Below are 17,171 nucleotides of genomic sequence, written 5' to 3' on the forward strand. Positions count from 1 at the left end.
ATCCAGATTGCTTCTAGAACAGTGCCCAAATGTACAATTGGTTGGAGCTTCTTTCCGTCTGGAAACAGGCACTGCTTAAAGAAGAAAGCCGTGCCCAACATAATCATCCCAGGATCCTTGGGATTAGATGAGCAAAGGCAACTCTGAAGAGAGGTTGACTTGCTCTAGTGGTTGGAAGGCAGCCCCCAGGGAAAGCAAAGCGGTGGTGTGTATAAACGGGGCTTGGTGTGAGGCGCCGGAGGAGTGGGCTGGATCCCAGGGACACCGAGCACCAGAAGGATGCCGCCTGCTTGGCTAAAAGACCCAGCAGTAGGGCCAGCTATTGTGAAGCCCCTCCGCCAGATGAACAGGGACCCTTCTCTGGTCACAATAGCCATTCACGCTGAGCCGCCTCATTAAATATTCAGCCTGTGCTTCCGGCAGCTCATTAGGGCCGCAATGAGCAGTGACGTGGATGCTGGAAAGCCGAGGGCCAGCCAGCATCGGTAGGCAGAGGCTGAGTGAGCTGCTGATGGCTATTCTGTTCACTGCCTGTCCTATGATGACCAGTGTTTGCTCCCTGCTTTGCCTGAAGTACAGGTAAAACAAAACCGAGAACAGGCAGGTGACACCTGAGCACTTCAGGTTCTCGTCTCCAGTGTTGTCTGGCAAGGGCCTCGGATTTGGAGGGCTTGCCCCCTTCAAGCCCCCTGACCCCCTTCAGGAGCTGTCTGCAGCTTCGGGGGCCTCTGCTGAGCACCAACAATGTGGTGCTATTGTGTACTTGGGCTGTTTGATGACTGCGTGTGGGAGGGTGCGAGGTGTGGTTTTGAACTTGGTGCGGGACGTTTAGAATACCAAATTACCCCTCCTCTGTAACAGGTCAGCTTTAGAAAGAGTGTGGGGTGATCTTAACGGTTTGTGCAGCAAGTTTTGCTCCGTTTATGCCAAGTTTTCGTGTATTTGAGCGCTTCACGACTAAGCTCTTCCCTTTTTGACGATCAGGATAGGTATGGTACAATAAAAAATAAATATTCTTCAGCGCTTGGGGATTCGTCCAATAGACTGAATGTTGTCCTTCTTAAATCTTGTTACTGTTCCACGGGTTTGCGCTCAGTGCTGTGTGGTATTTAAAGCTGGTAAAATCTGTGAAAGAAGAATTGAAAAATGAACTCGAAGTGTATTTCTCTGGTCTCACTGTTTGCATGTTTTTCTCTCTCCTACACAGAAAATGTTTTCAGACAGCTCATTTCTATGTGGAAGATAGCAGTTCACCTCGGGTGGTCCCCAATGAAAGTATCCCTATTATTCCTATCCCGGGTAAGTACAGCACACTCGTATTTCCAATGGGCTAATTGTTTTTCTCTTTTGTTTGTACTTTTGTGTGACAGCCATGACAAAATATTATTTTCATAGCCTTTGAAAGCTTGCCCTGTCTACGAGATCCTTAACTAAGGGTGATTTAATGAAATTTTTGCTCCTTTATGTATCTGCAATGTGAGGAAGTCTTCTCTGAGAGGAACAAATAACTATGAGTTAGTTAATACAGGATAGACTCACATGCAGGGAGGGGAAGTAACAGTAGACAAAAGGGAAAGCATAGATATTTGCAATCCACTTGGACTGAGTTTCATTTGGATAGGCAATTTGCTCAAAAAATTTTTTTAAAATCCCAATTTGTGATACATTTTTCTCGAGTTTTCTCCTGAGATTCCTTACTCTGAAAATACTTAGTGTTGGAAGTTTTGCTTCTTAGGATTTTGTGTGGAAGTCTAGGGATACCCTCTTGGTCCAAGGCATATTTCATTGGTCCTCAGGTAAAGGGATGAAATACTTCGTTAGTGTTAGGAGTAGGGGCTGGTGGAATGTACTGTGGTAAATCCTAGCAAATGCGGTAAATATTTAGAAGTTCAGCAGCGGTTAGTTGTAGTAGCTGGGATGTGGGGATTGAAGATGGCTCCCACCATGTTTATTTGGCATCCCTTCCTTTTTTTTTTTGCCAAATTTGAACTTTCGTCCTCTGGGTTTCTTTATGTACTCGCAAATGTCTATCTTTAGCTATCTCCAACATCTACTCTCCTGGCATTTTTTTTTTTTTAATAAACAGAGGCACTGCTTTTACTATAGTGCTGTGTCCCACACACCTGCAGCTCCCCTCATCCTCCAAAAAGGTCTTCACCATCTAATATACCATGTATTGTACTTGTGAGTTTGTTGTCTCTTCCTTCTACAATGAGAGCTTCATAAAGCCAAGTGGATGTCTCCTAGTGCTAGAATACTACCTGGCACAAAGTAAGCATTCTTTAATTCTCTGCATAAATGAATTAATACCAGCAAACATTTCTTAAAGTTTTTCAAAGGCTGTATCTGTTGAAGCTCAAAGGTACAGTAGTTCTCTTAGTGCCACGGAATGCTTCTGTTGTTTAAAAATCTTCACTAGGTGCAGTTACAGTTGAGGATTTAATTGGATCTTTATGTGTCTGTATGTGTTAAGTCATTAGGTATTGCTGGAATTTGCCATGTTTTCTCCATTCTGGTCAGCTTCTCTCACTAACGCTTGTTACACAGAAATAAGAAGGGGAGCGGAAAAGTCTCTGGTTAAGTTCCTACTGGACCATTTCATGGCTGCAAAACAATTCCCAGACAGATAAGATAGGTTTTGTGTTATTCTCTGTTCTTCTTCACTGACCCTTACTCACCCTTGAGTCTTGGTGGAGGAAACTGCACTCTTGCCCTTGTGGGGAGAGGAAGCAGATAGGAATCCTCAGTCTCCCACTTGCATGGAAGGAGTAGTTTTTGCTGAATCTATAGGATTTGTGCACCAGCGTGTGTATGATCATTTCCCTCTTGCGTCCCCTAGAATATGTGTTCATGTCTGGAAAATGACTCAGCGTCTCTCTCTCTGCTTGAATTGAGTCCCTGACAAACACAGCTGTTGGGTATCTATGCAGGTGAAATCCATTCTAAAAGATTAAGTAATGACATACTTCTTGGGCTGTCTTTCCATTTTGATTTTCTTTTCCCCCTGGTCAGGGAATCAGAAAACCTAGGATCTCGCCCTTGCTTCCGCCATGAAAACTTTGGTCAATGCCTTGACCTCTCTGAGCCTTAGTTCCCAGAATCTGTAAAGTGAACAGGGTGCCTAATCTACCTGCACTTGAGGTAGTGTTAAAAACCACATGAGATGTTATATGTAAGAGCATTTTGGAAACTATAAGCCAGAAATGTCAGTTGTTGAAGCGTTCCTTCCCAAATCATGGTATTGTTCATCTGGGCAGCCGTGGAGAGCGAGCATTTGCCTGGTACCCAGGTTAAGATTGTCCCCAAACACTGAACCACATTCATTGGGTGTAGCCTACCACACCTTGCTCTTTGCCTTGGAATTGAGGATTTTCAGTTCACTAGAATCCTCAGACAATGCCATCCATTGTGCCTGCCTTACCACACCTCTGGGTAGGTATTTCAGTCCAGAAAGGCTTTGAGTGTTTTTTGCCTCATTTCCCAGCTAACTGTTTAATCACCAAGGTAAATAATACAGTAGGCCTCCCCCCCCGACCCCCTCTTTCCACGAGGCATATGTTCCACCAGCCCAAGTGGATGCCTGGAACTACAGATCTTATCAAACCCTATGTATATTGCTTTCTCCTATATGTACATACCTGTGAGAAAGTTTAATTCATAAATCAGGCACAGTAAGAGATTCACAATAATTACTAAAAATAGAACAATTATAACAATATATTATAACAAAAGTTATGTGGTCTCTCTCAAAATATCTCACTGTTCTTGTGATGGTTTAAGATTATAAAATACTTGCATAGTGAGGTGAATGATGTAGGAATTGTGTGGTAGCATTCGGCTGCTACTGTCCATCTGACCATATATCAGAAGGAGGGTCACCCGTGTCTGGACCACAGTTGACTGCAGGTAACTAAAACCCCCAGATGAAGGGGGATTACTGTACTCACATCCCAAAAGCATTTCTTTTAAATGTGCATTTTTTCTAATTCCTATTCACTGGTAGTATAAGCACATGGAAAGAAAATTGCTTCAAATTCTCCACCGACTGAGAAATCCATGGTGTTTATTTGGAACACATCTGTAAGAATGAAGTAATTTAGATGCCACAGTGCAGCATGATGGTAAAGGACCTGGAGAAACCAAAAGTGAGGCCACTCTTTCTCTGCTTTCACAGACAGCACACCTTCATGGGGGGCATGCCAAGACAAACCAACCCAGTTCACCCTTAGCTGGGAAAGAGTTACTCTACAAGACCCTTCTTTAAAGATTTTTCCATTTAATCACATTCTTTCCTTTTTCTGAAACAAAATCCCCACTGACCTGTTTAATAGTCACATTTGTAAAGTATTTTATAATTTATGATGCACTTTAACAACCCACTGTTCTCTTTATTCTTATGGTTTCTTCTGGTTATTAGCATCCAACTATGTCACGAATAAGAAATTCAATATAAGAAAAACACAACCTTTAATAAATTTGTGAGTTATTTTCACTCTAGTAAAGCTTTCAACACAACTTTTCGTTAGTGGAGACCTCCTTGGGATTCTTCTGAACGTTTTACCCGAGGAATTATCTCACTATTCTTATTTCCAAAAATAATAGGATATTTACAGGGCTCATATGGATTACTTGTTCTGCCCTGCTAGACCTCAGTTATATTTTATCCTTATTCAAAACCTAATAACAGGACTACTGGGCCTCCATTATATCAACTTTTATCACTTGAACTACTTATTTCCTATAACTGATGGTTTAAAAAAAAGACATTTCCAGACAATCACTATAGTAAACTGAACCATTATACTGATTAAAAAATGTATGTGGGCAACAGGGTAAGATAGAAAATTCAGGCACCAAACTGTTATAAAATAGAGCTTTCTGGGTCATTGCTAGACTATGTAATAAGCTCTGTTCCTAGATCTTCCTTCACATTTACTTTTGTTTTCAGAAAACCTCATCATGCAATATGCATTGAGCATTTACTGACTACATGGTTTATTTTCTCTACAATCCTGTAGAGATAGGTGGGGTAGATGTCCTCTTCTTACAGCTGCAGAAACTGAGGCTCAGAGACTCTATTAATTCAACCAAGGTGACATAAAGGGTGGAGCTAGCACTGGAATTCTGTGTGGCTTCGAAGCACAGATGATTCGAAATGGCTCTGCCTCCCTTGGCATGCTATTCTGACAGTTCTGATATATCTCAAGACTTGAAGCTCCTCATCACTTGGATATTAATTCATTAAATCAAGGCATTTCAAATACATGTGAAGATCTCCTTTAGTTTTTTTCTGAGTTCTTGGTGATGATCTTCTTCTACCAGCACTGACCCTTTGCCTCTCCACTGAATTCTTTTACAGCCCTCTGAATAGTTTAATTATTCTTTTGTTGAAGTTTCTTCCATATCAAAAACTTACCTCTGCTTTTGTTCCCTAGTCCTTTTTATTCTTTTACATTCTAAGAGAAAGACTCTCCACCTACCTATACTTCCATTCCCTGTGCAAAAATAGGCCTGTGTGATTTAAATGACTTAGGGAGAAATTTATAAATGCGTAGAAACTTTTGCATGATTCTGCTGTGGTTAAAGTTCTTACAAAGCTCTGATTTTAAATCCCAAAGCATAAGTGGAATCAGTAAGTTACACTCACTTTTTTAAAAGTATTATAAGATAGGCAAATGGTTAAGGAGAGCTTTGCTAATCACTAGTCCCTTAGAGATAGCCATTTATAGAACTTTTGAGGAATTCTGAGTTATTAACTTTACTAAATAGGCAAATGGATAAGGAGAGCTTTGCTAATCACTTGCCCCTTAGAGATAGCCATTTATGGAATTTTTGAGGAATTCTAAATTATTAACTTTACTAACTGAATTGAAAATTAGGAGTTTAGAATCTTCAGTATGTTCTCCTGATTTAATATAGCAAAGACAGTCTTATCAGAATGAATTTTTTTTTTCCTGATCTCACCTATATTAGGGAAAATGTGGAAATGCTAGAGGCTGTGAATATGGTGGCTAGGGTTGGTTAGCCACATTAGGAAGAACTCTTCTAACGCAACAGGATTTATCCAGCATGAAAGAAATTAAAGAAGTGCTTTTAAAATTAGGTTCCAATCACTATAAAAGTGACATCACTTCTTTTATCAAGAAAATTTGGAACTATAGTGCCTGTTATGCGAACAGTGGTTAGTTGGTTGGTTGATTTTCCAGGTAAGCTGAAATCTGTCTTGTGCAGGAGAATGAAAGGGGCTTTGACTCTTAATATTTTTCACTAAAAGTTTTTCAAAACCCTGGTTATGGGTTCTCCACTGTTATCTGGGAGGCTAAAGCATAATTGAATGCAGTAACTTAACGGTCAGTCCCCTCATAATGCTTTCTAAGTAATACTTCTACAACATTTTTAAGATACTGAAGTGATCACACAGTTCCTTTAAGATCCATATTATTCTTAACATCTGCAAGTACTTTTAAAAATCTAGAGTTTCCAATTTAGAGATACTCATTTTAAAGGACAAGCTTCAATAATATTTACATTGCAGTTACTAAAGCATTATGTACATATGTTATCTACAGACTATTTTCATTGCATTATAGTATTCTCTCAGACTTTGGTTAAATTACAGCTTTTTAAAATGAAAACTTAGCTCACGAAATTAACCTGATTATAGAGTATGTTGTAAGGGCTTTTCTAAATGTGCATATTATCAGGGACAAATGTCTTTAGAAATGCTTTTTTGTGGAAATTAGAGAATCTAACTTGCTAATAAGAGTGTTACAAAACAAATTGTTGCTGCTAACCAGTAGCTTGGAAATCCAGAAATGATTCATGCCTTTCCAGCAGTTAAAATACATCTTAATAATTTGAAGGTCACTGGCTTCAGCAGGGTGCCAGCATATAAAGGGGTTTTAAACTGCATGTTTAAAACCCTTGGGATTAAACCAACCTTGTTGGCATATTTTATTTATACAGAGATTATCTCCAAAGGAGATTCATTGGTCTTTTGACTATAATGAAGCCTTTTCTTTATTGACTTCATTGTGTCATAAATGAAAAGAGATTTCTTTTATGGCAGGAAATAAAATGTTCCAATCTCTACAACACTCCTTGCATCCAAAGAGTCTGGTTTAAACAAAAATCTATTTGTCGTGCCCTAACTTGGAAACTAAAAGCTCAATAATGTTCTTTTAATTCATTGTTTGCTTTATCATCCTAAGTGGACACAGAGGTATTACCAAGTGCAGAGAAAGGCCTGAACTTGGCCTCTGGGAGCTGAGCAGGTAGACAAGAAAGAACGGAGTTCCTGAAATCCAGGTCTGTCCACTGGAGGGGTGGTAAACAGACCAGGTGTGGGACTTGGGGGAGCAGGGCTCAGGTCTGAGCAGGAGAGATTTGACTTGGGGACTGTGCTGAAGCCTTACAGGTTCCCCCTGCCATTATTCAGAATTGGTTGGGATTTGGCATAGGTTGTGGGAACTGCTACGGGTTAAGTGCACTTCACAAAGATTGGTGGCAGAGTGGACGACTTAAGGCCCTCAGGAATGGTAATGGTACCCCGCTGGTATGGATGTTTTCTTAAATGGACGTTAAGCCAATCAACCCCAGCACTAAGTATCTTGGCAGGAAGGTAAACCCTACAACACTTTTTTTTTTAACCTGGCATCATCAAGGTGACCAGGATACCAGTGTGAAGTTTCCAGGTTGACTGAAGCTTATTCGCTTAAGGCCAGCGCGTATCACTTCATTCCCTTTAAGTCAGAAAGTTTCTTTAAGAAGCATTATTGTGGTTTTCTGCCCTTTCTAACCATGTATGTTCAATTTAAGGTCTAGAGAGAGGTCAAAGCCTCGAAGAGGCTTTGGGGTCACCCTGGCTCCACCACTTGACAAGGATGGTGGGACCTTAGTCAAGCTCTTTGGTCTCTTTTAGCCAGTCTCCCCATGTAAAAAATGGGTAATCACAGCCCCAAAATCATATGGCCACACATGTAAAGCAGTTGGCACCATACAATAAATCCTAGTTATCAAGCATTTTCTAAATGCCAAGAGCTTTTATAAGTACTTAGGTCATCTGTTTACTTTCTATAACTCTCTATGAAAAGTTATTACTCCCATTTTACAGATGAGAAGAGGACATCACAGAGAGGTGAAGTCATACCACCAGACCATATGGCTCTAGCTTTTCCACTTACACTACTGCCCCTAAGTGCCTGGTATATAGGACACTTTCTGCCATTGGTAACTGATATGAATGACAACTAGACAATTTTACTGAGTGAGAGGCTGAAGACCCTGCCATGGAGCTGCATAACGAGCTGAGCCCTCTGCGGCACCTCCCTCTGGTTGATATTCAAGAACAGCTTCACTGCTGACTTTTTCTTTCTAATATCAAAAAAGACAAGAAAGTGAACTTTTTCCCTTTTTGTTTATCTGTTACTCCTGAAGAGGAAGGGAAAGCAAAGTGAGCACATGCAAGTAGGTCAGAACCATAGACTGATATAGGGGTGATTTCCCTCCAAATTACAACAGACAGAGACAGTGTTTTACTGAGCGTCAGTAATCTTGAGCTCTTTTTTACCTCCATGGAATCCATCATCTTTGGTACTTTCTTCTTAGTAAATGTTGCCCCTCTCAGAATGCACCTCTGAGTACCTACAAACCAGAGACTAATTTCAGACTTCATCAGATGTAGTACAGAAGGATGTTTTGTTGTGGATTGCCAAAAATAAAAGGCCTCTTTTATATGTGAAGTTTAATTCCAATTACCAAAGGCTGAAATCTTGGAACCAAGTGTCAATAATTATATCAAATAACAATCTCACTCTTCTAGTCTGATTCTCAACTGACTATACCAAACATCTTATAGTGTGGTGATTTAATGATAATAGCAGGACTCTCATTGTTACCTAATTTAAATCTTGGGTATCTGAAAATTCTGTAACTAAAAATATTGGCACAAAATTAAAAAGGAACATTGTATCCAGGATACTCTGTTTAATTAACCTGAGATACTCTGTAATTCCTTATTCTTCCTGGAAATTGTGCCTGGAGAATGAAGACAAATGGTGTCCCACAGTGTGGAGGAGCACAAGCTTCGTGTTCAGTACACCACGATTCAGATCTCAGCTCTGCTTGCTGAGTTATTGGTCACTTTGGATATGTTGCCTCCATTACCTTGTGTGTAATGTGAGGAGAACAATGTCCCCTTCACCTAGTTCTGGTGAAGCTAAATGTAGGGAAACCATTAAGCATAGTCTCTGGTGACCAGTAAAGGCTTAATAAATGGTATTCTCTTTGATTCTACTGACTATCTCTTGAGACCATTTCATTATATAATAACCATCTCCTATCTAACCTGTAGTTAGTGAAAACCTTTTCCCGTTTTCTCGAGCTCATATTTCTTTCCTTCATCACCACTGCATCAGTAACGTTTATTCTCACCTGAGTCATCAAATCCATCCTTTTTATGACACTTGGAGTCTTCACCATGTAATTACACCCTGTTTTTGCTCACTCTTGCTGAAGTCCATTGCTTCTCCAACACAAATGTGTCACTGGGCAGAGACCATCTCCTTAATGTCTGGTTGAGTCCTGGGTGCTCAATAAATGCCACATCCAGTGGTTTCCTATTCACTGTGCCCCAGACCACAACCATTCTCTCTTGACCCTGGGTCTGTGGCCAGCTCCTGTCATATTCCAGCCTTCAGTTCATCTTTCTGAGCTTATTTTCTCAACTGTGAGATGAGTAAGAAAATAGTACCTATCTCTCAGGGTTATGGGGAGGATTAAAGTACATGTTAATCCATCTAAAGGGCATAGAAAGTGCCTGGTCTGTGGTTAGTGCTACTAATGGTCTCTGTATTCATTAATGAAACATATATGTAGATGAAATAACATCTTTCAGACGGTTGTCCTCTAACACCACAGGGTCTTTCCAGATAAAAACTGAGAGGATCAGGTCTACAACGCTGTCCTAATTGCTTGGCCTTCTGCTAGTTACAGTAATTTTATAATTATCTGGCTCATGTTGAGAGAAATTTAATAGAAAAACAATAAAGAGGATAACTATTAGGACTTCTAATTAGTCATAGCCTTATATTCATCTTAATATTGAGAAAAAAGATTTGTTACCCTTCAGCTTTATTTATCTTAATTGAAAGACAATGTGTTTTCTGGGTAGCTGGTGGTGGTCAGTACCGTGTGTGTGTGTGTGTGTGTGTGTGTGTGTGCACGCGTGTGTCTGCGTCTGCGTGTCTGCCCGTCTGGTAGTTTTATGACGTTACTGGTGGTGCCTGGAAACCCAGAGGGGTGTGGTTAGACTTCCTTGGATAAAGAAGCTAATTGGAGAGACTAGTGAGTCATATATTTCCATGATTATCATACTGAGCTTTGCTGGATTTTTTCTGCAAGGGGATAGCAGGCAGACTGATTTCTGGGCATGTATGGCATTAGCTTGGATATTATACTTGGGTGCTTGGCAGGAAAAAAATATAAATTGTTACCCTGAAAATATTTTTTTAATGACTTGAGGTGGGCTTTGACCTTTAAAATGCCGTGTTTTTTGCCTTTCTTGATTTTTGACTTTGCAGAGTAAAATACCTTTAAAGCTGACATGTTTTCTTACTTTGAACTAGAGTCTGTGTACACCATAAATTTATTGGAATTCTAAAATCCTAAGTTATCATGGGATAAATGTTGCCCTTGGCCTATTGTGCTATTAATGATGTCCCCCTTGCAAACAGTGTTTTCTTTGGTTTCTAAGAAAGTTGGAAGGAAATGTTGCAGTCTGTATACTACAGTTTACAGGGGTAGGTTGTGTCCCATCTCACTCATTTTGCCTCTTGTCCAAAGATGAGTTTCTTTGGGTTAATCTTTCCAAGATTCCAATTTTGTACATATTAACCCTCATCTCAACTTCAAATCATTTCTTTGCCACTTGATCTTTATTGTAGAATTTGCTTACTTCTAAACATTTTAAGTGAAGTTGATCAGATAATTTTGGAAATTTTTCTTGAACTGTGCATTCTGCTCAATATTCTGGGGAAACGTTTTGGCTCTGCTTACTTTGTTAATGCTGGTTACATCATTATGGGAGCTATAGATTTCTTGGGCGTGCAAAATGATTGCATATTCATGAACATCTTCAATCCTGAAATATTTGTAAATAACTTGGCAATTTTTTTCATAAGGTGGCCTATTAAAATGATTAGGTCTTTAATTGTTCACACAGAAAGAATTTGTACTTACGGAGCACCACCTATTTGATAAGCAACATTTCTGTGCTAAGCAATTTGGATTATGAACATATAAGTCACCTTCCTTAAACAAAATATAAGAGATGCTATTTTCCGCTTAAGAATGATTCAAGTTTGAAAATGTCAATAGATGCAAAAAGCCACCCTAGAGCTTTGCTCTCTCGAAAGAAAGTAGAGAAGGAATGACATAGTCAATGTTAACTGTCACCAGATGAAGAGAAATCAGATTGTCAGGCCTGGATCTATAACATTCTTGCCAAAGTAGGACCTCATTTACACATACAGATCTTCATACCCTTTGCTAAGAAAAGCATCTGTGGCAGTTTAGATGTTTGTGCGTTTGCCAAAGATCTTTCACTCTGAATAAAGTAAATGTCATGTCTGTTGTTTATCTCAAATTCAGCAGAGTATTTTTAAAAGGAAATATTTGCGGGGGAGGGTCGAGGGAAAGAGGTTGGGGAGCTCCAGTTAGTGGGGTGTGGCAGTTTTATGGCCAGTACTCAAGTATCAGACTAGATCTGGATAAATCAGCTTAAAACATACTTTGGGCTCATGAACTGAAAATGTCCTTTTGAAGTGACAACACTACAATAAATTGGAATGTGGAGTATTCCCGAATCTATACCTAGTCTGTCAACACCCAAAAAAATCCAGTTAATTCAGTCAAACTGATTATTTGGCATCGTGTAGACACAGCTGTCTTGAACTAAAATTTTGAACACTTAAACATAGATGGCATTGTACCCAAAGCCAGCTGGTACAATGGCATCTATCTGTAATTGTGTATAAAGAGCGTTCAGATTTCAGAGACTGGAAATAGAATTTAATAGCACCAAGTTTAAGCTGGACCCCACTGAAGAGCAATTTTTAAAAAATCTTAGGTTGTGATAAAATTTCTTGACAAATAGGTGCCGTTAGTAAGGCTCAGACTTTCAGTTAAGAGTATAATGTGGTAATTTAACTGTGTAAATTGCCTTGAAGATTTAAAAAAAAAATAATTCCCTACATACTTAAAAAAGAAAAACCCTGTATTTAACCCAGCTTCTAGACATTCAAAATCATACTAAGACAGAAATGTAAAATACAAAAAAAGAAAGAAAGAAAGAAAGAAAGAAAGAAAGAAAGAAAGAAAGAAAGAAAGAAAATGTAAAATACATCCTGAAACTTTTCTTGAGGACATCTACTTCAGGTGATAAAATTATATCACTCTTCACAAAAACCAAATGTTTGTCTTTAATAAACCAGTGTGACTTGTTTTATCAAAGTCTATTCTGTGTGACTCTGAATATCATTTTATTCCCACAGATGACATGGAAGCCATTCCTGTCAAACAGTTTGTTAAACACATTGGTGAGCTCTATTCTAATAACCAGCATGGGTTCTCCGAGGATTTTGAGGTATGTTTCAAAACTGGAAATTTCTAGAAACCTCTTATTTTAGAAGGATTTTTATAAACTCGAAATGAATTCATTCAAGCATAGCAAAACAATACTGAGAAAAGTGGAGATTGTTTGGTTTTTTTTTTTCTTTACACTTAGAATTCAGACAGGCATTCTTTTCTCCCAAAAGACTAGGTAAGAGGGAGTTGTTGGTTGCCTATGTCCTGAGCATATGCTTCTACAAAAGAACAGACTTAGTGGTGGGAAAGAGGCAAGTCCTCAAGTTGTCTTCATCGTCATCCTATAACTGGGACAATGGTCCCCATGCCAAGGGGTAGGGCTCATATTTCTGGGCTTCCCGAGGTGTAGAGGAGACAGCAGATTTGCAGTCTGAGGAGCTGGCTCCACAAGAGGCAGTGTGCTTCCTCGTCCTTGGACCAGTCACTTCCTCTCTGATTGCCCAGTTTCCTCATTTTTAGAAATGATGCTAATGTCACTGACATCCCAAAGTTGGGAAAAGTGGATGATGAACATCTTTGAGAGTGCCAGGTTAACTGTGAAGCCCCTGGAAAGGTTGGTGGTGGTTTTCATGATTATTAATCCTTGGAGAGAAGGATTTGGGTTAACAGAGCCTTGTGATTTTAAGAACTGTTGTGTAGGGAACAAGGTAGAGCGCAGCGCGCACCGCCCTGCCAGCTCTGGGTTCTGTGCCAGTTCAGCAGTGACAGGGTGTCAATGAGGAGCTATTAAACAGACTGCCCTTTTCTTCACTGAGGCGCTTAACTAAGGCACATCTCTGGCAGCAAGAGTTGTGCCGAGGAGGCCAAGTTTTCATGGCAGCTCAGCTGTCTTCTAGCTTTGTGGGTGAGTCGGTTTCTTTCTCTGTCTCATTCTTCCTTTAAAATGGAAATGATGATGATGGTGATGCTAAACTGGCCACCTCTTTTCACAAAACTGGTTTCGGGGATTAAACGATGTCATGGGAAGACAGCACACTGAGAAACACAGGACCCAAAGCCCCTGTCTCTGTGCAAATTCATAGTCCCCAAAGGCCATCATAAAGGCAATTACATTGACAACTGGTTTTAAATAAGGTCTTTCTCTTAGTGTTTTGTTTGTTTTTCTGAGCAAAACCAAAACAAAGGTGGTAGAGAGAAGGGACCCTCTGGTTTATTCAGCAAAGTCCTGTGTATCATGGAACAAATAAAAACATATCCAGTATTTAATGCGGCTATTAGATGCTTCCCCAAAAAAGGTGCCTATTCAGCTACAAAGAACATGGTTTAAAGTCAAACGTTTTGTATTCATGAGGACAGCAAATGTGTGTGCTGTTGAAGTGATTTAGTTCAATTGACTGTTGGCTGGATGACTGAGCAAGAATATTGAGGCATTTAACAATGTTGATGGTATTCAGGACAAACATTTATCCTCTGGAGAGCAGAATTTGATCAGGATGACCAAATGCAACTCCAGTTTCTCAATTATTTATGATTTGAGACCCCGGTGCTATTCATCACAGCTGGTTTTGACACCATTTAATTATTCAAAATAATCAGCTACACCTCTATAAACTCGATCTGACTTAAAATGGGCTTTGCTACATCAAAATCAAGCCTGTTAACAAATTCTAGGCATCTGCACCCTATTTCTATCCTTAAAAAAAAAAAAAACCTGTGGCTAGAAGCTTTTGTTTCCTATATTGAACTTTATAACTTAAGTCTTATTTAGCTGGTAGTGAAGGGAGGGGCTCAAGAGGCCAGGGGCAAGGGATGCCTTGTCTGTGGTTGTCATTTCACAGTTCCCTCCTGGTTTGAAGGTTTAAAATCTGAGTTATTCAGAATAGGAACACTATCGTTTCTTCTGAAAAGAACAATAAGGCAGCAACATAAAGGGAAGAATGAGACAGAACAAATCCTTACAATACTAATTGAAGGAGATTTCAAAGTATTTTAGAACAGTAGTAGGATTCCTCTTTGGCAGCTCTGCTAAAAAGGACAACTGGTAACAGGGTATTTAAGAAATTATTAAGTCTGTTTTATAAACATGGTAGTTTAGTTATAGGTATAAGAGAAGGTCAGGAGATTTTTTTGTGTGTGCGATTTAAAGAAAAAAACTGGGGCACCTGACCACCTCTGTCCAATGGAGCATGAGACTCTTGATCTTGGGGCTATAGGTTTGAGCCCCAGGATGAGTATAGAGATGACTTAAAAATAATAAAAATATTTTTTAAAAAAGTAAAAGAAAAACAAAACAGAATCCTCATTATGGTAGAATAGTAAAGTCAGCCCCAGATTTCCAGATCTTTAAAAGTGAAATAACGGTGGCCAGCATTTATTTAACACTGCACCTGGATTATTTCATTTGTTCCCCAGAACTACCCCCATGGGGGGGTTGCTATTCTATGGTCTCTGTTTTACAGATGAAACTTCCTCCATAGGAAAACTGAGGCTCGGGGTGGCTCAGTTTTGAAAAGGCAGAAGTTAGGTTTTAAGACTAGGCCATCAGACTCAAGCCCACATGTTTAACCTCAAAGCCCTCCAGACTCTCATTAAAATAGTGTCCTGTAGTGATCCAGAGTCAGAATAAAAAAAAAAAAAAAAACGAACCCAAGATTACCAATGATTGTCTTAACACTGATCATGCAGCTGACAAGCCAACAATAACCTTGGGCACAAAAAGAAAAAAAAAAAAGGCGAGGGGCTGGGGAGGGGAAAAAGCCAAAATAAAGAGCCCCCGACCCCACTAAAAGTACTGGAGCACATTACGTGATGTTTGCATTCCAGAGGGTTGAGAATCTGACTTATAATAATCTTATACAACATCTGAATAGAGGCTAAAGTTAAAGAACTAATCTTGAAATTATAAATACTATTTAACAAATGATGTTTGGGTATTAAGAGATAAAAACAGTTCATCTGACAGTTATGGAATACCTGTTATTCTGTGGACATAATACAAAGTACAGAGTTGAATTTGAGACCTTGCCCTCAAGGAGTTCAATCTGGTGGGTGTGGATACCGGAGTGGACAAAGCAAAAAAAAATGCTAATACTGATAGAAAGTTCTGGAGGAGGGCCAAGAAGAAAGGCTTCTATAAATTTTTATTATTTCACCAGAATTTCTATTTGTGCCATCTTATTTTAAAATCTTGGATGGAAAAAAATAAATAAATAAATAAAATCTTGGATGGAAGAGAAAAAAAAATTGGTAAATAGCTGTCATATTTTCAGAACTTTGTTGCTTGGAGGAGAATGAAAAAAATGATTTGCTGGTAATTTTGAGTCTTTGTCTAGAGGTGGTGTAGCAAGTGTTTTGTCCTTGTCAGATAAATTTTGGAGACTGTTAAGAGCTGGCAATATCATACCTCTAGCATATTTTGCAGTCCCTGGAAATAACATCAATCCTTGTCTCAGGATGGCATTCTATGACTGTATTCCCTTGGCTACCTGAGCTGATTTGAACGTCACTCTTCCTTGGCCTCCACAGTCCTCACCCAGGAAGCTACCAAGGGCACAGTGCTAGCATTATCTTTCAAAAGGAGAGAGTCTGAGGCTATGTGGGTCAACAGAATTAATAGGCAGGGGTCAGAAGCATCACTAGCTAGCTGGAAGGCTGAGTGAAGAGATGAGGCCAGAGGTCCAATACCCCTTGAAGAGATCCTTTGGGGGAATCGCCTCGCTTACAATTAACTCCAGCTGAGCTAAATTTGGGCCAGTTGTTCATCTTAAATCAGGAGAACAAAGCTTTGTCCACCTGAGCCCATGTGCTCGAGGGATCAGTGGCCACAATCATTTTATGTGAGATGCAGTGTTCCAGCATTGCCAGTGATACACAATAGGACGTCGCCAGGCAAGGGTCGGTCATGCTGCATGAGACTGCAGCCTTCAAGATGGAAGAAAAGGACTCTGAGTCCCTGTGACAAAATGCCACTTAGGGTCTGAAATGTCTTAAAAATTTTTAATCCTTAGCATGAAGAAAACCATAGTTGGGGTTTTTATGAAGAGTGAAGAGAGAGAGAGAGAGCCAAATTTCACAAATAACTTTATAGACCTGGTGCAGGAATTTCCGTGGTCTTTTCAAAGGGCACAGAGGTAAAACTGAGAACGGGAAGGGAGCTGGTGGAAGATAGGATGGGACCTTGAAAGCCTGCCTAAGGAATCTGGGTTCTATCCAGAGCTTTCTGAGGAAGAGAATAACAAAGTCAAAGAGGCATATGAGGAAATTGGGTGTGACAGTGGTTTGTAGCCTGAGCAGAATCAGGAAGATGGCATGTCACCGGTACCCAGCGAGGGCCAGTGCTTACTGTGTCGAGGCAAGCACCAAGCCATAGCGATGCTTGCAAGCACCAAGCCATAGCGATGACCTAAACTGATCATCTTTGGTAGCACATTCCCCTTAACACAACTGTAGGCTGCCTGAACTCCTACATCAGGAATGCTCCATATACTCAATCTATCACTTGGTCGCCTGGTCCTGGTGTGTTCTTGTCAGCTTCCTTTGTGACACTGAGTAATCCGAAAGATTTCCAGATGTATTTTTATTCAGTC

The 17,171-nt window shown here is 39.8% G+C and overlaps 1 protein-coding gene across 3 annotated transcripts in view; it reads left to right on the forward strand.

Moving 5' to 3' along the window:
- Positions 1 to 17,171, forward strand: part of PTPRG (protein tyrosine phosphatase receptor type G) — a 701,064-nt gene that overhangs the window by 642,346 nt on the left and 41,547 nt on the right. For all 3 annotated transcript variants that reach the window (XM_041764114.1, XM_041764115.1, XM_041764112.1), the window contains 2 exons: positions 1,208 to 1,299; positions 12,552 to 12,643. In XM_041764114.1, the coding sequence (XP_041620048.1) occupies positions 1,208 to 1,299; positions 12,552 to 12,643 (184 nt within the window). The remainder of the gene's footprint in view (positions 1 to 1,207; positions 1,300 to 12,551; positions 12,644 to 17,171) is intronic.

Source organism: Vulpes lagopus, chromosome 7 (assembly GCF_018345385.1).
Source record: "Vulpes lagopus strain Blue_001 chromosome 7, ASM1834538v1, whole genome shotgun sequence".
In the NCBI taxonomy this organism is placed as follows: Eukaryota; Metazoa; Chordata; class Mammalia; order Carnivora; family Canidae; genus Vulpes; species Vulpes lagopus.